A 19,182-nucleotide genomic window follows, 5' to 3' on the forward strand; every position below is an offset into this window, starting at 1 on the left:
CCTTTCACTCCTGCCTCCTCTGCCCTTCACACACCAGGATCCCTACAGGGCCACTTCACCTCCGGTCTAGTCAGGCTGCATCTTCGTTTAGTGACCCACCCTCAGCTGCAGTATTAGTGGAAGATGTCTATGGATGGTTGTGTGTTTGTGTGTGTGTGTGTATGCACATTTGTAAGCCTCTATGTGTGCACTATATGCTGTCTGGTAGAGAGTCCTAAAGAATGTATTTATTTTTGTTTCCATATGCGTGTGCACTCTTTGACCGACCCAAGGCCAGATTGTGGCTGGATTCTAAAAGCTCTTCATCTTGGAACATGTAGAAAGAACCGAAAATCCCAACTGCCTAAATCATGTATGAAGCTACAACCATTCATAGCTTCTCCACCGCACAAAAATGGACCCGTTGCCCCCGTATGTTACACAAACAGAACCTCATAAGTACACCCAGTCAGTCTCAAACAGACAGTACACACAACTGCAGTCTGCCTGAATAGCTCAGCATGTAAACAGACAGCACATCAGATAAAGGGCCCAAACTACTTGGGTGGTGGGGGAATCTTTTGGCAGGAAAACAGCAGTAGTCGTGACGTAGGCGGCCTCAGTCTCCTGTAGCGCCGAGCGGCGCAGCCTGTGTGTGTGTGTGTGTTTGTGTGTGGGCTTTCTGAGGCTCGGTGACAGGATTGCAAGGTTGGCGCTCCCCAGCGCAAGGCGGGCATGCAGCATCTCACTTTAACAGCTCCTCTCCACACACGCACATACACTCGCTCTTGCTCCCTTTCTCCCACACGGGCCACGGTGGGAACACCACCACAGGAGTGAGGGGGAAATCTCAGCCACAGTGAAGGAGAGGGGGGAGAGAGAGAGAGGGGAGAGGGGGGAGAGAGAGAGGGGAGAGGGGAGGATAGTGGGAGTGAAAGAAAGAGAGAGAAGTGCGTGGTAGAGAGAAAGAGAACATGCAAATGAGTGAAACTGAATGTGAGCGGCAGAGAAAGAGGGAGAGCAAGAGAGAGAGAAAGATGGAGAGGTGGAACTGAAGAGAGAGTGATGGTTCAGGAAGCTGGGGTGGCCGCGGCACATGAACAGCAACAAACTCCTGCGGTGTGCCGTCAGACCGCGAAACAAAAGCACTTGGGGAGAGGGTGAAGACTTGAAGGAGGGCGAGAGAGGAAGAGAGAGAAGTTTCAGACTCTCTTAGCCAAACACCTCAGAGCACTGACACGCCACAGGGGTAGAGAAACAGGCAGCGGGACCAGAGCCTGATATGTTTTCAGGGTGTGTGTGTGTGTGTGTGCGCATTAGAATAAGTATGCATGTGTGTGTGTGAGAGAAGTGTGTGTAGTGTAGTGTGCCTGTGTGTGCATATTGTATGGGGGAGGCATGCATGGAGAACTGTTTAGTCAGCAGTAGGTGATGGGTATCTCAGGCCTCTCGGTTTGGGCTGAGGGGGCTTGGGAACATCCTGGCAGAGGAAGAAGCGGAGACAGAGAGAGAGTGAGAAAGAGAGAAAGAGAGCGAGCGAGAGAGAGAGAGAGAGAAGCCAAGAAAGAGAGAGACGGAGGGAGGGAGGGCGAGATGCCATGGAACTGCCGCCTGCAGAAATAGCACAGACAGTTCCATCACCCTGTTTCCTCCGCGAGTGGTCACAGTTGCCGTGGTGATGGAGGAACGGAGGAACCCTCGGCGGGCCTGTTAGTGGGCTCTGACTCAGAACAGCAACTGGGAAGAGGAGGGCAGGGATGGGTGGGAAGGAGGACAGAGGGGTGGAGGGGATCTCCCAACATCGGCCTGTGACTGTCAGTAATGGCATATAGAGTATAAAGTAGAGAGAGAGAGAGAGAGAGAGAGAGAGAGAGAGAGAGAGAGAGAGAGAGAGAAGAGGAGTGGAAGGGAAAAAAGGGGGAGAGAGCCAAAGAGCAGACAGAATCAGAGTTGGCACGTCGGCAGCACCGGTGACGGTGCATCGTTCTGCGGGGAGCCGAGATAGACAGGAAGTGAGACGCGCTAGAAAGATAAGTGTGTCAAGCAGCGGCAGCCTTCACCACTGTCTGCTCTCCGTCTGGGCCGGATCCGGAGCGCTGTGGTGGTGGTGGGGTGGTGGCGGGGGCTGGTTGGGGTCAGGTGGATCAGAGGTTGACACTCTGTGCCAAAACTTGCAGCTCACTTTCTAGCAGGCCTCTACAAACAATGTAGCACAAACTTTTCCAAACAGACCCGGTAGCCCCCTGTTTGTTCGTTCGTTCGTTCGTTAGTTTGTTCTTTCCCTAGCTCCATCGTGACTAGCGTCACAAGACCCTTCCAGATGGCTGGGAGGCATGTTCACACGTTCGCGCTTGCGAGGCCTGTTCGCTCACTAGCTTGTTCTTTCGTTCGCTCGCTCGCTGCACTCTGGATGACTCAACTGCTGCAATTCACACTGCGCAAGTGTCTGTGCTCCCGAAACAAGAAATAAAAAAGAATTCTGCTTGGGTGACGAGGCGCTATTTTGGGAGATGCAGAGCCTTGCTGTTTTTCTTATGCGCGAGAAATGTCACATCGCACTCTTGCTTGCTTGCTTGCTCGCTAGCGCAGTACGTAGTACGACCAACTATTTCCACGGACAGTGCCTTGGGGAGACGACAGAGAACAGATAGCACGGAACAGACTGACCAGATGCAGGGAGAAAAAAAAATGATAATTAGGCCAACACTGCCTCTGCCCATAGCCCTAATTCTCCGTCAAGGACACTTGTGTAATGTTTTTGCGTGTGTTGTCTGTTGCAATTGGCGTGGAGCACACCACAAAGTCATAGCCAGAGAGCAAATGGTGCTGCAGAGTTGAAAAACAAGCCAAGCAAAGAGACAGTGAGGCCGTGTTTATGTGTCGTAGGATGTGCGTGGGTGTGCTGTGTATTTATGCTTTTTTTTTGGTCTGTGTTCTTGTGTACGTGTGTTTGTGCTGTTCCACGTGTGGGTGGGTGTTTGTGTGCGAACAGTTAACCTTAGCATAGACAACCTCATACCTGTCTCTGGTTTGTAAACATTATCCTCAAAGGTTACGCGTCGTCTTCCAAAACTCAGAGTTCGTGTTTTTTAGCGTCTTCCTTTCTATCTGAACCCAAAGACTCCGCAGCAGGCCTCACTGGCTTACACAGCAACACATCCCCAAACATTATACTTCCTCCTTGCCAGCACACCCGCATCCAATATCAAAAGTACACATCTCAACTTGGGATGGATTAGAAAGAAAAATCACCCTACAACCCATGACTGAATAGCTTGGCTACGCGGCAGGCTGTCCAGGCTGATTGATGTGGACCAGACCCACACGCTGGAGAAGCAGTGGCCCGCCAAAGGAAAGCAGCATGCTGGGACAGGAGACACGGCCACAAGCAGTATGGTGCACCCCGATGCCGAGGTCGTTTCACACAACTGTAACAAACTAACACCCCACACACAGTACGCCTATCCTCCCATCCCCCAACACCCCTACCAGACACACACCAGACTGTGTAATGGTATTGCTGAATGAAACGCAACAGACAGAGAAGGATGGGGGAGGGTCTGTCTTCTGCCTGCTCTCTCCCCCTTCTCTTTCACTTTCTTGTCTGAAAGCCCCTTGGCTTGAGCTGAGCAGTAATAATGAAAGATTCAGAGATTGCTTGTTGTCTAGACAGAATTTTTAATGGCAGGCTTCCATTTTTATATGCAGCTCCCACCTCTCTACACACCACCTCTCTCTCTCTCTCTCTCACACACACACACACACACACACACACACACACACACACACACACACACACACACACACAGTTTCTTTCTGTTTCTGTCCGAGGCCATGTACCCTGTTTGAATGAGTCACCACACAGGCACTAAGTTATTGTTTAACATCACAGCTCTCCCGTCTGAAGGAAGAAAAACAAAACCAACTTTTCCATACAGACGGTCAGATAAAGGAGAGAGAGCTGGACCTGCAATAAGCGACAGGCCAGACACGCACACACATACACACAAGAAATGGGCCAAAAAAGAAGCAAAAAGTCAGACCTTAATCCCGTTTTAATCCCCTCCACACAAATAAATCACTTTCACTTGGGCGGCGGGACAGCGCAGCAGAGAGGAGGGCCGGCTTGGGCATAATGGTCAGGAACACAGCAGGACACGGGGGCGAGCGTGGGAATGATTAACAGGGCGTGGATGTGCCCCCTGCCCAAGCCGCCCGCACGTGTTCGCCCCAAAGTACAAAATAACACCGGCACGGCAGCAACAAGTTGAGTCATTTGTATCTCTCAAGGTTGATTAACTCTGTGTTGGGGGGGTCGTCTGTGTGTGTGCCTATTTGACTCGGCCTGTGTCTGTGTGTGTGTGTGCCTATTTAACTCGGTCTCTCTGTCTGTGTGTGTGTGTGTGTGTGTCTGTCTGTCTGCATGCACTCATTTGTCTTACAGACAGCCAACACCTGCCACCTCTGTGTGAGATAATACCATAACACCTTGTCTACACTCCCACCGTGTCTGTGCGACCCACGGCAAAAACAAACTGAGGCACAGAAACGGTTTAATAAACACTTTATGGGAGCTCCGCCGATGACACCATAAAATAAACCCTGGGAACAAATGAACCATGCAGCGGCTAGCAGCGGAGCTAGCCGTGTACATGTGCATGTGTGTGTGTGTGTGCGCGAGTGTCTCTCCCTCTCTCACACACACACATAGACTCACCACACATACACAAACATTTGTCAATGGACTAGCAGCTGAAACACAGAGTACTCTTGTCTCAATACATATGGATCATCTGTTGGGCTGGGCTGGGGGGGTGCTGCATGTTCCATATCTCAGTGGAGACGGAACAAAACTTCAACAGCCTCAGCCAGCAGGCCTCTGGGTTTGCCTCCACGCTTCTCAGACACGTGGCAGGTATGACTTCGAGGAATTTTACACCAGCGTCCCACCTGGCAAGCAAGTGGGTGGGTGGGTGGGCGAGCGCTCAGAGGGGGTGAAGGGGTGGCATGTTTATGGCTGGTGTTCCGGAGTTCAGTGAACTGGGCAGGAGCTACTCATTAACCCCTGGAGAGGGGAGGGGAGGGCGGGAGCCGCTGGTGGAGGCGACGGGAACGGTTGAAAGGCGCGATGGGTTAAACGGCTGACGAGGCCACATGGCAGATTAGCTCTTATCAGACGATGAAAAGAATTCCGACGAAAAAGAGAGATACGTGTTGGAAGTGACCTCAGGAAAACAACTGAGGCTGACTATTCAGTGGGGAAAAAAAGGTGTGTGTGAGAGAAAAGGAGGAAAAGTCAAAAAAATTCCAAAGGGTCAAAGCAGACACCGTTTGCAGCCACGTGAATAATGAATGTCTGTGTGCATGTCTACCTGTGCAGTATTTGCCTGTGTGTGTGTGTGTGTGTGTGTGTGTTTGTGCTCATACATGAGTGTGTGCGTGCGCGCGCATGTCGGTCTGTGTGTCAGCCGGAGAGTGTGTGTGTGTGTGTGTGTGTGTGTGTGTGTGTGCGTACGTACGCAAGTCATCTGGAAGGGTCAGACTAAACACGCGGAGCGGAGGAAGCCTGGATGTGCATGGGAGCCCCTGGCCACAACACAGGGCCGCCCCCCTTCCCTCCCTCCTCCCTCCACCATCCCCGAGAGGCCCTGCTCTGACAACACAGCCAGTCCTCCACCCCTGCACTGCTCCAAACATCCACTCTGTTTGTTCCTGCTTAGACTCCAGCTCAGGTGTGCTTACGTAAGGGAGGGTCGAAACCACATGTGGGTCGCCAACACAAGAGCCCCCACACATTTCTATACTGGGCACTGTTGCCAAGTGGAAATGTTCTCTGCTGTCAAGCATACTGTGATATATCTTGTGTGTGTGGGTGACCGTCAGCCAAAAGAAGAGCTGAAGATTTTCCCAGTAAAATCTCCCTAAAGAACAGGTCTCAGATTCGCTAGTCGTGTTGAGCAATACTGGAGTAGCCAGAATCTGTTTAGGTCAGAATGAAAGCGAGCCGTCTATGTTGACGTGAAAGACGTCTGGGCAGGAGGATAAGCAAGACAGCACCTGAAAGGTTCTCTGTTGTGAAAAGGATGTAATCGCCTCCATGGTTGTTACCGATAGAACAGGTTTAACATGAAACTGAGAATTTCTATGGAAATTGACCCTGTACAGAAACTATTTAAATGTAACGCAGCAAATATTCCAAATATTTTTTGTGTCGCTTTTGGTAATACTATCATGTGGATGTAGTCACCACGGCAAATTAATCCTAAAGATATCTGCATAATGTCGACTGGATTTCATTTTTTGGGGTAATCCTCCTGTGTGCACTTCAAATGTGCTTCCAAATTTCAAGTCAGAAACTCGCTCATATTTTCCGAGCAGCCTACCCAACACGGATCATCGGCATTGACATTGGTTCCCTCTCCTTAGGCTGACCGTGAGGGGATCCCCAGGCAAGGTCACTGATGAGGAATGTGTGAGCCAGCCAAGCACGCCCCACTCTACAGCCTGTATAGGAAGCATTCCGTCAGAGCAGGGTTGTAAAAAAAGTACAGACAGGAAATGCCCTCTGCCTTTCGAGAGGATTGAGAGAGAGAGAGGGAGAGAGAGAAAGAATAAAAGATGGCCTCGGGTAGAGACTGACAGGAGTATGAAGTCCGAACAACACGAAACGATCGCACGCCTCTTACGTTTCTTAAGTCGTCGAGCACTCCCGTCAAGAAGCGGGTGGGTTTAGCCGCACACTCTACCTTCAAAGCGGAGGTCGTCTTGTAGCGTTATGCTAATGCCTCAGAACATCTGAGAGGGGGCAGGAAAAAGGGCTCTGGCAATGGGCCAGGAAACCCAGCCAGGAAAAAGGTTTTTTGATGAGGAAGAAAAGCCTGCTGTAAGCAGCGTGTATAGAAGCCCAAGACTGATGGATCTACCTAGCGCCTAGCGCTGGGAGCAATCAACTCTCACACAGCTCCTCATACCTCGAGTCGACAGACATTCAGGTAGAGGACAACCAGAGGTCTCGCCCATTGTTCAGTTTCACGGCTTTGAAACAAAAAAAGAAAAGAAAATGGTTCACACGCTTGTCTACGCTCCCTGAAAGAAAAAGCACTTTAAGTATTCATAGGCAAGCAAAAAAACACTCCAATGTGGTTAATGTGCCAGTACTCATGTCAGATTTCATTAACCTAACCAACCATTACTGCTGAGAGGGGGCAGAACTGGATGACGCTTGTGTGCGCTGGAGAGGGCCAGAGCAGGTGAAAGCCCTCTACTCTTCCACAGACCAGTGTCCCACGGGAGAACAGGCCTGCTCTACTCCACTAACCAGAGTCCTTTACTCCACTGACCAGTCCTCTACTCCACTGACCAGAGTCCCACGGGAGCCCAGGCCTGCTTGGACATGTGGAGTTTACTGCTTTCCAGTCTCATTTCCTTTATTCTAGGGCAAAGAGTCAACAGGCCTCCTGATTTAGCTCCCGGTACGGTACATCCTGTGGAAGTCCGTCCCTCCTCGGTGGGGAGACAGACGAGGCTATTTTCTGTCCAGCCGTGGACATCCCGACTCTCTCCACTTCCCTTAAATGCACTTTCCTCAGTGAGAGAGGGGGGGGGAAAGAAAGGGGGAGAGCAAGAGAGAAAGGGGGAGAGCAAGAGAGAAAGGGGGAGAGGGAGAAAGAGAGAGAGAGAAAGCTGAGTGACATGAGAACCTCCTGTCTTATCACGGGGATCAGCAGATTCCTGGCAGACCACACCAGTGATTGTGCTTTTCTTAGGGGGGAGGGGGGGCGGTGTGGTGCACGGAGGTGACTCTTAGTAGAGTGACTAGCCTGCACACACACAGAGAGAAAAAGAGAGAGAAAGAGACAGAGAGAGACGCTAGAAAGAGAAATGGTAGCTTTCAGCTGCTAGGCAGGCACAAAATAGTCCAGTGCACTCCAAGCCTGTGGTTCACACAAGTGAGCTGCCTACGTCTACACATACGGCTGCCCTGTCTGTAAGAAAGCGCAACTGAACCTTGCTAAGTTAATCAAATTACACCAAACAAGGCACACAAACACACACACACACACACAAAAAAAAAACATTAAGGTGAATCACTGTAGTGTTTTCACCTCCACTCTAATCTGCGGTGTGGTGGTAGCGAGTGGTGCGGTGGTGCCAAGGTCACGGACTCATCCCCCCGGCAGATTGGGCGCACAGAACACACAGCGGTGAACGGCACTTTGGTTGAGCGCCACGGCTAAAGGAACACATCAACAACCGCAAGGATAGGCCTCCGTGGCAGGATGGTGTGTGTGGAAATGAATCGCAAAAGGCAGGCATCTGAGCTGCAAAAGGTGTGTGTGTGTGTGTTTGTGTGGAAATGAATACACTGATAGGCCTGCACACACACACACACACACACACACACACACAGGGAATAGAAGAACATGGTGGAAAAAAGCTCCTAGGACAGACACAGCAGAAAGACTGAAGACTCTGGCAGCACATTGAACAGACTCTGGGTGACCCTTGGGGCTGGTAGCTTCAAAAGGAGCATCTGTTTGATCACTGCTCACGATCCTGATGACACATCTCTGGGCTGCCCACTAGACACACGCCGCCGCCGCCGCCACCACCACACACACACACACACACACACCCCCGCCCACTACACACACGTGCCCACTACACACACACTACACACACGAGCACTACACACTTCACACACACACACGGTAAAGAAATAATGACTCACAAAAGCATCGACCGCATGTCAGCAGCAGAAAATGGGGGAGATTTTAAAGTGCTGGGACTTAAACAAGCACAACCAAACACCCCATGAAATGTTTTTACAGCCTGAGCATGCATCGCATTAAGAGTGGTGGTGGGGGGGGTGGGGGGGGAGCACCGGAGGGGGAAAAAATAAGACTTGGCCCGCTGCCCTATCGATAAAGATCTGTCAAAAATAATGGCCATTCCCAACACCCCAAGGTGTCGGACCTCACAGCTCTATTGCTCTCTCTCTTTCTCACTCCATCATTCACTCGTTCTCTCTCTCCATTTTTCCTACTTAATTCTTCAGCTCATGCTTCTGCCCCTTTGACTCAAATTGTTAGTGACATGTGGGCTCGGGACAGCCCGGTGGGCAGATAATAGTGGCAGCATTTACACTTAACATTTCATTAGCACTGGTGTCAGAATATCTGGCTTTGCCAAATCAGCGGAGAAAGAGAGAGAAAGAGAAAGACGGAGCTGGTGCTGCATTCGGCCAGCCTGCCGGAGGAAATCAAGGCAACCGCCTGGCATGATCAGGCAGATCGCAGTTGGACGAACAAGCACGGGCTGTAACACTCACAAGCAGCACTCACACCAAGCCACGAGCCCCCTGAAAGAGCAGCGTACTCAATCACGAGCGAGCATACATCTACATGAAAGAGGAGCAAAGCCCAGACTGGTGTAGCAGCTCCCAGGCGTCTATAAAAAAAGCCCTATTTCAACTCCATGGGCAGGCGGGGTACAGGAGGGTTAGCGCTGGAACACCGAGACAGTTAACAATGGAGAGAAATGTAGAAGTGCTCAAGGCCTCCCCACACACGCACACTAAATAGGCTTCCCAAACTGGTGGAGGAGGTGCGCAGCGTGTGCTGGATTGGAGAATGATAGGGGAGGCTTGGCGGAGACGGCGAGGGTACAATGGTCCAATGCCAGGCAGGAACCCCTGTGCTGCCTGGCACTTCTCCTGTCCCGTGCACAACTCTATACCACAGAGAGGGGAAAAGCACTCTCAGCCTAGTCTGGCCTGCTCTCCACACACACACACACACACACACACACATACACCCATACACACAGAGAGAGAGAGAGAGAGGGGGGGTTGGGGTGTGGGCCATACCATAAAGAGACTGTCAAACGTGGCACTGCAATCTTGAGGACGTCAGCACCAAAGAAAACGCAAAAAAAGCATGCCTCAAAAGTCTAGACATGTTTATACAAACGTGCACACACACACACACAAAGCAAGGATGTGAGCCTACAACACACACGCACACACACGCATAAATATAAGCATGCCCTTTCAGGTTTGTCCTTTGAGAGAAAGAGGGAGAGCCAGCAAGAGAGAGAAGGGAGAGAAAGAAAGACAGACAGGGAGAGAGGGAGGGAGAAAGGAGGTTCCTGTAGTCTGGGGAGACTCACCGCTCCCCTCACACGCTTCACATTCCCAGCATTCCACCAAAGGCCCGTTTCAAAACCATCTAGCCAGGGCTAAAACAAGCAGCCAGACTGGGGGAGAAACTGCACTGAGATCAGGGAGAAAGGGGCACCAGACTGGGGGAGGAACTGCACTGAGATCAGGGAGAAAGGGGCACCAGACTGGGGGACGAACTGCACTGAGATAAGGGAGAAAGGGGCACCAGACTGGGGGAGGAACTGCACTGAGATCAGGGAGAAAGGGGCACCAGTCTGGGGGAGGAACTGCACTGAGATCAGGGAGAAAGGGCCACCAGACTGGGGGAGGAACTGCACTGAGATCAGGGAGAAAGGGGCACCAGACTGGGGGAGGAACTGCACTGAGATGAGGGATAAAATGGCCTCAGCCATCAGTGAGGGCTTGCAACACACTTCACCATGGCCTTCTCCGACTGCCAGCATTATGGCTGGTCTGACTGCGCAGGCACGTGTTAACAGAGGCGGCTCTCTGGAAGCAGCTGCGCTGTGTCTAGCAAAGGAGCTTGGAAAGAACAGAATCCTGATGGGGGAATATGTCTCTGGTGATGCTTGTACGAACCAAGAGCAGCGATCTTCATTCAAAGCGATGATTCTTTGGCACGCATGGCCGCAAGAGCATCAAACGAAAGCTCATTTGAAACATCAATTAAATGGGATAGGGGCACGCAGGTTCACACCTACAAGAGTTTTCTGGAAATAGCTTGTCATACTACAAAACACCCAACTGGTCTCTCTAGAGGAGGGATGTGTGATTGTCTTAAACACAGGGGTCTCTACATTCTTGAGGGTTTGCAAACACTCAGCTTCCACCGAGTCACAAGCTTATCGATGACCATTTTGGTCTGCGTGGGGATGAAATAATTTTGGATTATTTGAAATTTCATGTCAGTGCTTCGACCGTAGCCTACACAATGAGTTCATCATAGGACAGCATCCCATGCATTTGAGGATCTCTATGTGTAGTGGTGTTTCTTTCTATGGGAATAGCTGCCCCCCGGCCCATCTGTGCTGCTTTCCAGCCAGCATATTACCAGATTAAATATTTAATTTGGCCCTTCCTGAAGAGCAGCGAGTGTTGGGAATATGCCTCGACCTGATCTTGGAAGTACATGAATCGCCGCGCCTGTCATCTCTCTCCTCCCTGCAGTCAAAACAATGTTTCTTCGTGTAAACGTGCATATGTTTGGGTTGTAAGACACGTCTTAATATCCCGACAGACACGGTCGGTGGAGGATCAGTTCCTACACTGCAAACACTACCAGCTATGAGCCCGACAAGACGCCTTGCATTTAAAGCCGCGAATTACACACAAGAGTTTACTTAGACACTGGGATACACAGTAGAAACCTAACACCGGTTAATCAGTAGGCTATCTTAAATGATCCAGACAGATGGCACTGAAATATCCCTCCCATCAAGTGAATGATGGGTTGCACTGCATGTCATCGCTTTTCAACAGTTGGCCAGCGGAAAGAGAGCGATGCTACACTGCACCTCTAAGTTGATGACTTCTAAATAAATTCTTAATCGGCTGTAACGTGACATGGCAATAGCCCTTTTATATTGTTTATTTTGTTTCTGGTTTTAAATTTCCCCAGCCGTGTCTTTCTAACATATAAAAAAGGCTTAAATAAACCTGGGGTTACGAGACAGTCGTATTCAAAACTGATCTCTTCAGGCAAATATGCGTCAAGAATGTTGCTTGCTGCTCCATCTCAACATAAAAAGCATCTAGGCAATTGGGTTGTTGGTGACTATTTTCATTACACCTAAAGCATCCGATTCAAACGGTTGTAGCAACGTTACTGCACAGATAGTCACTGAAGTAATATTGCAGTTTAGGTCCCTTTGCACATTCCACAGTGACTATTTCCGAATTCTGTAACATTGTTTCAGCGAATGGCACGTTCAAGAGAGGCTCGAAATGATGCGTTACATGTAAAAAGTTGTCTAGGCAATTTCAGGAAACAAAACTTAATTTATGAGTTGGTTTTTCATGTAATTACACCGAGCAGGTAATAACGTATTACACCTACGTGTTAAAATACACTAGTAAAAAGCTAAAATGGTCTCTCAAATTGTGTATTTTGGACAAACTACTAAGCTAATCAAATACGACACCATAACAAATCGGACGAGTCTAAAGGATAATGGAGCACACAGATCGCAACGTTAACCCAGACTAAAATGTAGCCATCGTTACTCATTTAAATCGAGTAATTGTATGGGCTAAATTACATTAATTAGCTCGATCTGCTAGGCAGGCATTGAGCTAAACCTATCGATAGTTATCCACTGAATCTTGAGTTTAAAAACGAAGGTTATGGGTAGGCTGGCTGAAGACTCTTTGACCAAATCATCATAATGCATTTCGTGGCGCATGAGTAACCAGTCTTGATTATAGCTAGTTTTCACAGGCAGACAATGCAGCTAACTATACAACCGACTCGATAATGACCATTTGTGCATTACACGTCTAATGACCTGCATTGAAGACCTAGCTAGAGTAAGCATTTACGTTAGCTAGCTAGCTGGTCTTGTAGGTGGGCTATCTAGCGCTAGAAACAGCGACGTAAGGGTTGCAACATTTGAGGTTTAAATTCTTACCTGTCAACCGCAGTTTCACCGGTCCATTTCTCCTCACCCCTTGATTAGACATGTCCCTTTGTGTTCCAGCTTGACGCAAATTTATAAAAAATATTTACAAAACATAAAGCTTCATAAAATATACCACCCTTTCCCCCGACTCCTTAGTTTTACAGTGAATGAGGAGTAATGGAGTCACGGCATTGTGGCCCGGATGTGCATAGCACTACCATTACCCTAACATTCAAGCTGCAACTCCGCAGAGGCAGTAAAAAAAGAGAAAGAAAACAAACGATAGAAAATACTTAAAAGTGAATGTTAACTTCTAGAAGCGTGAAAATATAATGTCGGCCGTGCAATTCTACATCTAAAAAAGAACAAAGTATCCACGTCCACGCGAGACCTAAGACGTGCTGCTCTCCATCTTCGGAAGGTTGCAAGAACTGGTCGGCGCTCATAGGGGTGGCGGTCTTGTTTGGAGCAGATATAAAGTTGTGAGCTGCCCCTTTCCGCAGCTCCACCAACTCCTCTTGACTCAGTTTTCCTTGCGGCTCTGTGCTGACCTCGCCTGGCTATATGATGGAACTACAAATATTTTGTTAAAAGTTTTCAATACATCATCGGATAGGCTATACAGGTACATTATTTAAATCAGCACTAAGGAGTTCTGTTCCGAAACTAGCAGGCTAACTACCTAAAAGGCATGCAAACCTTGCAAACACCACCAAAAGCCCAGCTTACACTGATAGAAGCTTGCTAACTAACTGATGTATTTTAGCAGTAGGCTAAAGCTGGCAATGCCATGCTGTGAAAGCTTTTCTTCATTTTTTTGCAGGGTGTTCCAGCCTGGAACACAGAACGACATACGGCATATCCTGGGTGGGTAGTGGGGAAGACAAAGGTATCTGTCCTTCACCACATGACCATATAGGCTACGATCAAAATTAATTTGAGGACGGCACCAAAACTAGTTGCCTATAAAACGATACTTTAAAAAGTGTCAAATTGTAGCATAGTATTACAAGGGACTTGATATTAACATTTCCCGCAAATCATCTCATTAGGCTTAGAGACCATTACGTGGAACAATCATGTCTAAAAGGGACGTAAGAAAAACACATTTGAAATGTAAGAACCTTTACATGGAAGTGCTCCTTGTCAGTCTACTTACTTTGTAACTGAACATTTCATGGAATTGTTTTGCTGTTACAGATGTTTGTTAAAGTTTTAAAGGATCCCACGCGGCATGCCTGTCTCTGTATAACACAACCACATGTGCAAAATTAACTGATTAATAGTTTCTGATTCCCCAAGTCAATCTAAAAGAGTGACAGAAAGCTTGAGGACAAGTTCTTAACAAATATCATCTAGAGGCACTTTAAAAGAATGGTTAAATGTGTCAACATACCCCTACACAATTTCATACATTATATTACCATCCTCTTCTTACACACTAAAACTTTAATGAAACAGTGTAAGGTGATATTTTTGAACTTGTGAATGTAGGCTAAAGGCACTGTATGGAGTTTGAATGGCTCCCTGGGTTTCTTCCATGTCATGTCATTAGAATATTTTTTATGATAATTTTATTTCATCACTTCCTGGACAAGATGTCCATGCATAAATATCCCACACTTCTCTTGTACATTTTTAACCAGTATTTTTTTTTAATAAAGTTTATTTACAGGGTTTATAGTAAAACAGCAAAGAACATATGTACTTATGTACACAAGTGAAATGCTTGATAGGTACCCAAATACAAAAATACAGTCAAAGACAGACAAGGAAAAGACAGGAGTGTGAAGATGTTTTAGAAGTTGAAAGTGCTTTGGTTCTCGGGGATCTGGAAGGCGTACCCATCTGTGGTCGTCTCAGGTGCAACAGACTCGTCTTCCTCATCCTGAAAGACAAAGTTGCCATTACTCAGTAACGCCGCTCAGTAACGAACTAATCGCTTGCCTACCAAACCAATCAATAAAAAAAATCACTACACAAAAATTCACATGAAGTACTGAAGATGGGAATCCTTACATGGACCATGTAATGCCCACTGTTTGAAAAAAATACTACGCCTGATAGCATTATGCTAATACAAAGATAACCATCGGTAGGAATACATTTCTAAGTGCCTTGTAAGCGTATTCTGCGGTGAAGCTAACTGCACATTAGTTCAAGTGAGTACACCCACCCCATCCGAGAAGTACTTCTCAATCAGGTTGAGGGCAGCCTTGTAAACGGTCTCATTGTCATGAGACTGCAGGGCCTCGATTTTGTCCAGGCCGCCACATTCCTCGATCATCACGCACAATTTCTCCGTCTCGGCGACCTTCTCTGCTGCCTGTTCACAGAACAAAACCACATTTTGGTCATTTCCTATCGCCTCAAGGCAGAAAAATAAGAACCACAGAAATCAAATGTGACTTGAACATAATCGATCACAGCTTGAAAATTACAAAAAGGTTGAGACGTTTGGGTTTATAGTTAAATTTAAAACATTTTGCCATGTATGCAAAACAACACAGAGAGAAACAGGAGATAATTGAAAACAGAGATGCCGACATACCAGGAAAATGTTAGAAATGGCATCCAGGATGACCAGGATAGTTTTGCTCTCCTTGGCAGAGAGCAGGTTGAGCAGAGGCACCAGCACGTCGCATCGCACCAGGTAGATCACCTGCTCAATGTTTCCACCACTGGTGTAGTTGGTGATGGCCCAGACCACCTCCTTCTGGGTTTTGTAGTCTCCCTGCAGGCGAGAAACCAAACTTAGGCCAACACAGTGTGTTTTTGGAAGTTGATGTTCAAAGAAGTGTACCATCAACAACAAATAAACGGAAAACAATATTTCTGTTCAAACTTAACTGAAATGATCAGCTCTGCAGCATCCAAACTAAATTCTACAGTCTCCAGACCATGACATAAAAGTTAAATAGCGTCATTACTAAGTCTAAACCAAATACCAAGCCGTCCAAGCTTAAAGGGACATCGCCATTACCGTTTGAAGGGCTTCCACCATCAGAGGCACCAGGCCAGCATTGATGACCTCCTGGATCTGAGTGTCCTTTCCAGCCGTGATGTTGGACAGGGTCCAGGCGGCCTCCTTCTGGATGTTGTTCTTGCGGTGACGCAGGAGGATGGGGAACATGGTCAAGGCGCCTGCGCTGAGCACGGTTTGGGTTTGCTCGTCCGTCCCCGTCACGATGTTCCCCACGGTCCTCAGCGCCGGAGTCTGGGAGGGAAAACAAACAGTTCAGTGGAGGGTGACACGCTGCATGACTGGGAGGTTTAAAAAAAAAAAAAAAAAAAAAGAACAGATGCAAGTGGTATAAACAAGCACATACTCTGGAAGTACACAAAGTACAGCTCAGAATGACACTTGACCTGTACTCACTAATGCTAAACATGCCTGCTAGTAGGAACAGCACTTAACCACAAGGAATTAATTGGGTGGGTTGCAATCCATAGGCGCCAATCCCTCCCAATGTTTAATGCTTAAGTCAACATTCACCTGTCAAAATCTACAAATCTCTTCAATATCAGTTCAGTGAATTCAGACTGACCAAAAACTTCAGTCGATTCATTCTATATCGTAAGGGTGTTTATTATCGGGTGGCGTGTGTTATCGGCAAACATTTGTGTGGTCATGTGAATCAATTATTAAACTTATTAAAGCATTTTGATTGCTTAACAGAATGGCCGATGTTTGACACTGTCCGATAACTGACATAGCTACGCTATATGAGATACAGTCAGCAGCCAAGACTCACCACAATTGCGATCTCTGCACAGCCCAGCAGTTGTACGAGCTGAGGCACCAGGCCGGCCTGCTGCACCACCACCTCGATGCGCTCGTTGGGCCCGTCGGTCAGGTAGGACACGGCCCAGCAGGCGTCGGCCAGCACCTCCTTGTCGTTGTGCTGCAGGAGGCGCAGGAGCGTGGGCAGCATCTGTTGCACGGCCATCAGCGGCGGCGACGGGTTCTTGTTGCGGCACATGTTGGACAGGGTCCAGGTGACGTTCCTCAGGTATCCAGACTGTAACGGGGAACGGACGATTAATACAAAAGTACATTTTGCCAGGATTAAGTCCTCAACTTGAATAATTAATTCTAAGATCACTGATTTCAAATCATCTAAACACCAAAAACGGACAACAATAATATGAATAACGATTTAAAAGCCTCCATAGCCTACGTACAGAAAAGATAGCCAAGTCGGGAACAGCCAGGAGTGTGAGGAGAGCATCGATAGCACCATGCTTGATGACCTTGTCTCTGTAGGTTGGACCATCACCTACAAAAAAAAAAAAAAAAAAGCCACATCAGGATCAGGAAAAAAAAAAAAGTCACCAAGTAAACAAGACAAACTAGTCAGCCCATATATGACTCATTGAATAGATGAAGTGTATGTAAAGCATCCTACTACTACGCATGCTACCCTTGACTGTCTTTCAAAACACATATGAGCAGTATTTACTGCACATTGAGGACCAAAAGGTAATTCTAGTCACAAAATCAATTCTTGAACCAATGAATTCATCTCCGCATCAGATTCCTCATAGACTACACAGACATACTTTTCCAGGCCACGTATTACAGTTAAGAGGGAGAGAGACACCCACCAGCAATATTGCCCAGCGCCCAGATGGCCTGCTCACTGACGTGAGGATGAGGAGAGGACACCAGACTGATGAAGGCCGGGATAGCGCCACCATCGACCACTGCTCGGGTCTGCTCAGATGTCCCAGAGGCTATGTTGGTCAGGGCCCAGGCCGCCTCAAATTGGATAGGCGGACAGTCTGGGCACCCAAGGAAGCCCACAAACTTGGAGATCAGTCCAGCAGCTATGATGTTGTCGATGGGAGGGTGCCTTTCCCTTGAAAGCAGCTTCCTGTGGAGTGGGGGCCACACATTTATTCAACAGTGATAATTTAACAACAAACGTTTGATTGAAAATAAGCAACAGTGTAATCCACAGAGTCTGTAAGGTGAGAAAATAGCATGTCAGCAAAGAGCTGGCGTGACATGTGCCTGACATGAGCATCGTCATGTAGGTGAATGTCCTGAAGAAGTTAATGCACGTCTAATGGGATTGGGGACATCGTGTGAGTTACCTGGCTGCCTGTGTGGCCTGCAACTGATGATCACGGCTTTGGCTATTTACGCCCATGACAATCTCCTCCACGGTCCAATGCTGTGCGGGCTGCAACCAGCGAACAAGGATTAGTTGGATAAATCGCTGTTTCACAGCTCAACCAGTAGACAAGGTCACAATGCAGACAGACACGCACTTAATCACGCTTCAATTCGGTTGAACAGTGACACGCCAACGTGAGAGTATTACGAATGACCTTCCATAACGCTCCATACTTGACAGAAAAGGCGCTATTTCCCACTGATGTATCCGGCTCGGGAGCTTCGAGGAAGGTTCGACCATTACTCAAACCTCATCATTCACCTTTCAGTCAGATCAATGTTTGATCTCAGATTTGATAAATCATAATCATAAAACAAGTAGAAATCACCTGTGCGTTTTGGTTTTTCTCTTGAAGTGGTGAAGTCGCTTCATCTGGCAAGCTACTGACATTTCTCCGTTTAAGGATCTGTTCATCCTTCTTAGCTTTTCGAAGTTCAACATTTACTTCGATTCTTCTTCGCCGTAATTCCTGCGATCATACATAAAGAAACATTTAGCTGGTGCTGAAAAACCACCATTCAAAATAACGGCTGAGAACAATAGCAGTTAGCTTGCTAGCTAGCTGTGGCCGCTAACACAATGTTGAGAGATTAGCCTATAAAAGCACTTACATTAGCATCTTTTCCCTTGTTTTTGAATTGGCCGATGCGCACGGGACTCTCGGTTACAGTGGACATTTTTTGTGTTCTGATCTGCGAAAAGTAACAAATTTAGTTCCTGAAACCAAATAGAAAGTAACAATGTGTCAACCCCTCCAAAACGTTATATAAAGTGATCTTTCCGGCAAATTTGTCAACCAATCATGTGGTCTCGTGAGAATGTAAGGATAAGTGTATGTCTTGACAATTCGATCATAAATATATCACAACTCTAATATTAAGCATTATTTTGTGAACTACAAACCTATACACTAGCCTACCACGTTGACATATATATTTATAACGATTTCCTTCCCTAAAACTTCGCAGAAGCGTGCGCGCTTACCAATTCCTAGTTCTTCATGAAGCAAGTGACGTAAAATGAGGATACCACCCTTTAAATTCTTGGTTATTCGCACATGTCATTGGTCCATTTGAGTACAAGCACCATCCTATTGGCTTCATTTGAAATTGTTCGCAGACTAGTCCTGTAGGCTACTATCGCGAGATGGAACACGACCCTGTTCAGATTGATTACAGCCAGAGCGCCTCAGCTTTCAAGGCTATTTAAAATATACTCA

At 47.6% G+C, this 19,182-nt stretch overlaps 2 protein-coding genes across 3 annotated transcripts in view; both read right to left on the bottom strand.

Annotated features, from left to right (window-relative positions):
- The window catches only part of LOC308376570 (E3 ubiquitin-protein ligase SMURF2-like), a 65,899-nt gene extending 52,746 nt beyond the window's left edge, over positions 1–13,153 (bottom strand). For both annotated transcript variants that reach the window (XM_080852949.1, XM_080852948.1), the window contains exon 1: positions 12,790–13,153. In XM_080852949.1, the coding sequence (XP_080709075.1) occupies positions 12,790–12,841 (52 nt within the window). In that variant the 5' untranslated portion in view covers positions 12,842–13,153. The remainder of the gene's footprint in view (positions 1–12,789) is intronic.
- Positions 13,154–14,462: 1,309 nt separating this feature from the next.
- On the bottom strand, positions 14,463–18,963 carry LOC308376594 (importin subunit alpha-1-like). Its single transcript, XM_080852979.1, has 11 exons — positions 18,948–18,963; positions 18,575–18,655; positions 18,292–18,432; positions 17,881–17,969; positions 17,389–17,657; positions 16,966–17,060; positions 16,536–16,802; positions 15,764–15,997; positions 15,332–15,514; positions 14,957–15,106; positions 14,463–14,668 (listed from the first exon to the last, which is right to left on the bottom strand). Exons 2-11 carry the CDS (start codon positions 18,638–18,640, stop codon positions 14,579–14,581), a joined length of 1,584 nt encoding a protein of 527 aa, XP_080709105.1. The 5' UTR covers positions 18,641–18,655; positions 18,948–18,963; the 3' UTR covers positions 14,463–14,578.
- Between the last annotated feature and the right edge of the window lie 219 nt (positions 18,964–19,182).

This window comes from Sprattus sprattus (assembly GCF_963457725.1).
Source record: "Sprattus sprattus genome assembly, chromosome: 1".
Lineage (NCBI taxonomy): Eukaryota > Metazoa > Chordata > Actinopteri > Clupeiformes > Clupeidae > Sprattus > Sprattus sprattus.

Coding starts and splice junctions, on each gene's coding strand:
- LOC308376594 (XM_080852979.1), bottom strand. CDS start 18,640: ATGTCCACTGTAACCGAGAGTCCCGTGCGCATCGGCCAATTCAAAAAC. Junction 18,433..18,574: donor ACAAGGGAAAAGATGCTAAT/GTAAGTGCTTTT, acceptor GTATGATCGCAG/GAATTACGGCGAAGAAGAAT. Junction 15,107..15,331: donor CCATTTCTAACATTTTCCTG/GTATGTCGGCAT, acceptor TTCTGTGAACAG/GCAGCAGAGAAGGTCGCCGA.